Below are 5,183 nucleotides of genomic sequence, written 5' to 3'. Positions count from 1 at the left end.
TAACATAGAGTAGTAACATGCTTACGTGGCATGTATGTTACTACTCTATGTTACTCCCCATTGGGGCCAGCCTTAGGGGATCGGCTAGAGATGCTCTAATAGGCACAAAAACTGTACCAGGCAATGCTTCTCTTACAAGGTTAAGGAACTTCGGTAGAAGACCACAGTCCATTAACACAATAGACTTGACTGCTTTGGTCTGTGGACTGTGGACATGTACTGAACGTGGCAACTTACTTCTGTTAATTTGTACGCCGGGGCTGACGTGGATATGGATAATTGCTCAGACTAGTTATGCAGAACTACCCATGGACAGTGCGACAGTATGAGCTTTCATGATCTTCTCTCTTTCTATAGGAAAACAACTCGTGTACTGGAAAAAGGAACGCCTATCAAAATATTGATGAATAAGCTCTTATCTGAATTTGCAGCATCTTAACCTATATATGTTTCTCTTTTCAAAACAAAGATTATATGTATGTTTCAAGTACTGAAGTTTGCAGCATAATGCTACTTGTTTCTCCTGCTACTGCTGGCTCCTTTTGTGCCTTCAGAAACGCAGACCTCCACAGAAGCAATTAGACTCGTCTCCAGATCATGCCCTCTCACCGCCGATCTCACTTTCCTCAAAATATGCTGCTTCATCACTGCTCTCTCAGCAGACTGGATATTCTCGCACATGTTCAATCCGTGGATATATCTTGACACTGACCCGCTGAAAGACCCACCTGCTTTCTCAAGGGAAACAAGTTTCTCGATGACTTGGGAAGAGAGCATTCTTTGTATGCAGGGTTTGGTTCCGACTGCCACAATGTCCACCAGAAGTTGCACCGTGAGGTCCTTTGTCTTGACGCACTTACGGTCGAGCAGATTGACCAATTTTTCTATAGTTCCTAGTTGTAAAAACCTCTGCAAGACTAGTGATCCTCCCTTTGCATACACGATTTGATGGAGAGCATGGTATGCTGAATCCTGGAGGTCATTGGTAGAGGACTGCATCATGGCAATGAGCTCGTGCACAATATTAAGCTCCAAGAACCTACGGATGTATGGCTCTGCTCCGGTGCAGGCCAATTTCATTACCAGAAAGGCAGTCTGAGACCTCACTTGGTTGTTTTCGGGTTCTCTGCGCTGCAGCAGAAATGCCAACCTATCACACAGATTGCTTCCCAAAAGAAGATCTTGCACCCTAGGATCGTTAGCCCTCTCAGCAAGAGGTAATAAACCTTGGATAGCTTCAATGATATCTTTGCTGTCTGTCTGTAGAATCCTGTGAAGAAGCACCTCAAAATATTGAGGCTTCGGTGATGGGGCTACATTTTGGTCAGATAAAACAAACCTCTCCAAGGCAAGCCGAGCATGCCATGGCAAATGAATCAACAGTCCAGGCCCCATGCACTCTTTAAGTGGCGCACCAAGCTCACAGAAAGTTTTCAGCATGATAATTGCATGATGCTGTGAGATCTCAGAACTGCAACCTAAAAGTACAAGGAGCTTCTTGTCAACTCCTGCTTCGATCATTATCTCGACAGCCATTAAATTTCCCACTTTTATCAGTGATGCTAGAGTTGTGAACACAATTTCATGCCACTCCTCATTTTCTGGAGACAGTAGTTCTGCAATTTTGTCCATGGGAATGCTTGACAAAATTTCGTCGGCAGTTTTGGCACTGACATGCTCAGATACCTTGGCAAGAACAGCAGAAACGTTGGCTAGAGATGAAGAATCCACATAGCCACGAAGAACACATATTAATTTATCAACAGAACCTGCTGTTTCAATAGATTGGGCGAGATTTGCATAGTCTCCTTGGAAAAAGACGACTGTAATAGCTTTAGTGACAGCAACAATAAGAGCTTGTGACCCAACAGAAATTAGCTCCGCAATTCGAGGTCCAAGCATTTTGCTAAAGCCAAGCCTGCTAGCCTCAAATTCAGGTATTGATTTGCATGCCATGAGAGCTTGGGTGGTGCTTCCCAGTAAGATTTCAATCTCCATGAACTCTAGCAAAGAAAAGAATGATCTCATCTTCTGCTCAGCTGGCCCTTTCACGGTCTCTTTGCCAAAAATAAAAAGCCAAGGAGCCACCAATGCAGCATACTCAGGAAATGAATCGGTCAGAAGAGTATGAGCAGCATCATTTGCTTTGTTCTCAAGGTAGAGAAAAACCATGTCATGCATATGATACATCGATTGGTATTCCAGTTTGATGATGAGTGAGCCTTCTACTAGTTTTGAAACCACAATAGGGAATAAACTGTCCTGCACAAGTGCTGACCAGACGGATTCAAGGCATGCCTCTGGAACAGGTTCTTCCCATGAAATAGCTGCGAGAACCATGAAAAACCTTCGTGAATTTTCAGGCATTGCTTCCAAGCTGAACTCAAAAGATCCAAATATGGTCAAGGTGGTCTCAACTTCTTTCTCGTTCACATAAGAAACGGGACCTGGTGCACAAGTTGCATATGTGGAAAGGTTGGATATTGCTTTCTCCCATTTTTCCATTCTGGTCTCCTTCCTTAGGGCCTTACCTAAGACAGCAACTGTAAGGGGATGGTGCCCACAACTGTCCAGCAAGTCGTCTGCAACAGGCTGCAAAGTACCAAAAGGTAAACCATCTAGGAACACATAAAAGTAGTCTGTAGCAATAATTTCTAGATTGAGTATATCTTGCATGGCAAAATAAGCACAATTAATAGCTCTAAGTAGATTTGCATGGATATAATTTATTTTTTTGACATGCTGTTAATACAATGAAGCCAATCTTGAAACTCAGAAGATGAACATATGAAAGAAAGGGATGAGACCTAGACTGCAGGATACGTCATGAAGGGAAGTGGGCATTTTGTAAATTAAATTTAACATAGAAAACTAAGAGGCACGGCAATATCGATAAATTCACTAAAGAATTATAAGGAAAATAACAAAGCATACCGGAAGCTCTTCAGCACTAAGCAGACTATGATAGAGAAGAATGCCCTTGCTGATTTTCTTGATGTCATCTTTGGATATTTCTACCTTTTCAGCTTCTGCTATCTCATAAACTGCTTCATCCCTTGTTGTCACAAGATACCGGCAACCATTACCATATAGCTTGGTGAAGCGATCAACTATGTCTTGCTCCCAGACGTCATCGAGTAGTATTAACATACTCTTTCCAACCAACGCGTTCTGAAGTAAGCAACACACATCTTCAAGATCTTTGCTCGTGTCCTCGTTGACAGTCATGGAACCAATCTGCACTAGCAATTTGCTTATCTTCCTAACAAGACGTTTATGGTACTCACTTCTGCTTCCATTACAAGCTGCTCTACTGCACCACCGGCCAAAACTGAGCTCAATTGCGCCATCCACAAAATTACCAGGCGGCTGAGAAGCTATTTGTCGAGCGAGGCACGACTTCCCAATACCAGATAATCCAACAATCAGGACAACTCGATGACCATCATCTCTCTCCAAAATGTCCCTAACATAGCCACACTTCTCTGACACTGGATAGCCCTGCTCAGACTTGACTCTGACCAACGATGGCGTGGCCTTAGCAGTAGACGCTATAGCTTTGCCTACGTTCTCTGTCAACTTCTGCAATTCCAGCCACCAGTTGAGGTCATCTCTGATCAGCTGAATGTACTTCATGAGGGGGTCTCCCACCACCGAGCTCCAAACCACCCTAGCCAAGCCCTTCCCTTTCCCTTTCTTCAAGGCTCGCCTCGCCTTGATGATATTGGCACGGAGCTGATCCATGAGCCTGCTCAAGCTCTGAAACTGGCGCTCCAGCTGCGGGCCGTGCATCTTGTGCGCGTGCTTCTGCTTAGCCTGCTGCACCAACACCTCAAGGTCCGACACGAAGTCCTCGAGCACCTGGAGCCTCCTTGGAGCCTCAGCGGCGTCCGCGGCCGCCTGCTCCAGCGCTCCCACCGCGGACACCATTGCAGACACCAGCTGCGCGGCCGAGGCGATTGTTTGCACGACGTCCATGGCTTCGCCTCAGGACACCAAAACAACTCCTGATAGAGTCGAATCACCACACCGACGAAGCCTTTTCTTGCAAGAATTCAAGAATCAGTTCCCTGCTGTCGCAATTCCACAAACAAATGGCATGCATGCTCCCGGTCGCAGGTACGGGTAGCAAAATCCCCCTTTCTATCAACCTGGGTATCAGACCTACCGATCATCCGCTTCAACCCAGAAATCATCCGTCCAAAGCCAAACCCCAATCGTCAGTCCGAATTTCCAAAACCGCAGCACGAATCGTGACAAAACATGTGTGAAGTGCAGCAACCAAGAGCACAAGGTCGGAACGAACTTACTTATCAGTGATAAGTGGGGAGCGGTCCGAGAAATCCGAGAGCGTCGACAGAATTATGAGGCAAAGGGTTTCAGACTTGGCAGCAATGATGGAGTTGGTGAGCTCGGCAGCTTCCGAAGAGGCGTTCTTCTTCCGGTGCGCCTTTGCCGAAATAAGTCAACAATGGCAGGTATGGATGGGTTCTTCTTCTGAGGAAGATGCCAACGCAACGCAACAAAAACTGCTGTGGGGACGGGTGAAAGCCAACCTGCTGTGTGTTTTCCGCTTCTTTTTTTTTTTGGAAGGGAGCAGATAAATACTAACCGAGAAGTAAATTAACAAAAAATAACAAGAATGTAGGTGGAATTTGTTGCATTTTTTAGACAACCCATATGCGCGTCAAGATATATCAACGTAGCACTAAGCGCTAACTGAGTCGGCTCCGATGATTGGAGCAACTCCAACGCGGCGATGTAAACAGAAGTATGTTTTGTCTCTTTTTTGTTCGTTTGAATCGGCGTTTTCGATGGCGTTGGCCCCATTTGTGTTTGACTGGCCTGTGCCGCCAACGCGTCGCATTTTGGTCCGCGTGGTCGGCATGTGGCCGGATGTTTGCACAATTATTTGCATAGATATCTACATTGCCGAAAGTTTAAACCACATAATTCACAACCAAATAAAAATCACATAGTCTTATAAATGAACAAAATCTTATAGTTCATAACCAAATGAAATATAAATTGTCACAAATACATCTAAAAGAAAAGGAACCGATACATCTAATGATTGCCATGGTGAGTTCACATATGCTCAACCAAATCATCTTGGAGTTGAGTGTGAGTTGCGCAATCGGGCATTTCATGATGAAATTGAGTGAACTGTGCAAGCGCTGCCG

General features: G+C 45.0%; 1 protein-coding gene across 1 annotated transcript; it reads right to left on the bottom strand.

The window, feature by feature from the left end:
* Positions 1-404: 404 nt before the first annotated feature.
* On the bottom strand, positions 405-4,483 carry LOC119322828. The gene is made up of 3 exons (XM_037596366.1): positions 4,311-4,483; positions 2,935-4,178; positions 405-2,592 (listed from the first exon to the last, which is right to left on the bottom strand). The coding sequence occupies exons 2-3, from the start codon at positions 3,976-3,978 to the stop codon at positions 511-513; spliced, it is 3,126 nt and encodes a 1,041-aa protein (XP_037452263.1). The 5' UTR covers positions 3,979-4,178; positions 4,311-4,483; the 3' UTR covers positions 405-510.
* Between the last annotated feature and the right edge of the window lie 700 nt (positions 4,484-5,183).

This window comes from Triticum dicoccoides, chromosome 6B (assembly GCF_002162155.2).
Source record: "Triticum dicoccoides isolate Atlit2015 ecotype Zavitan chromosome 6B, WEW_v2.0, whole genome shotgun sequence".
Taxonomy (NCBI): domain Eukaryota; kingdom Viridiplantae; phylum Streptophyta; class Magnoliopsida; order Poales; family Poaceae; genus Triticum; species Triticum dicoccoides.
Note: the sequence above shows the minus strand (reverse complement) of the source record. Positions and strands in the feature narration are given on the sequence as shown.

Excerpts from the sequence above, each read along its gene's own strand:
- LOC119322828 (XM_037596366.1), bottom strand. The coding sequence starts at position 3,978 with ATGGACGTCGTGCAAACAATCGCCTCGGCCGCGCAGCTGGTGTCTGCA. Across the intron at positions 2,593-2,934 it reads TTAGTGCTGAAGAGCTTCCG|CCTGTTGCAGACGACTTGCT; the intron begins GTATGCTTTGTT and ends GGTACTTTGCAG.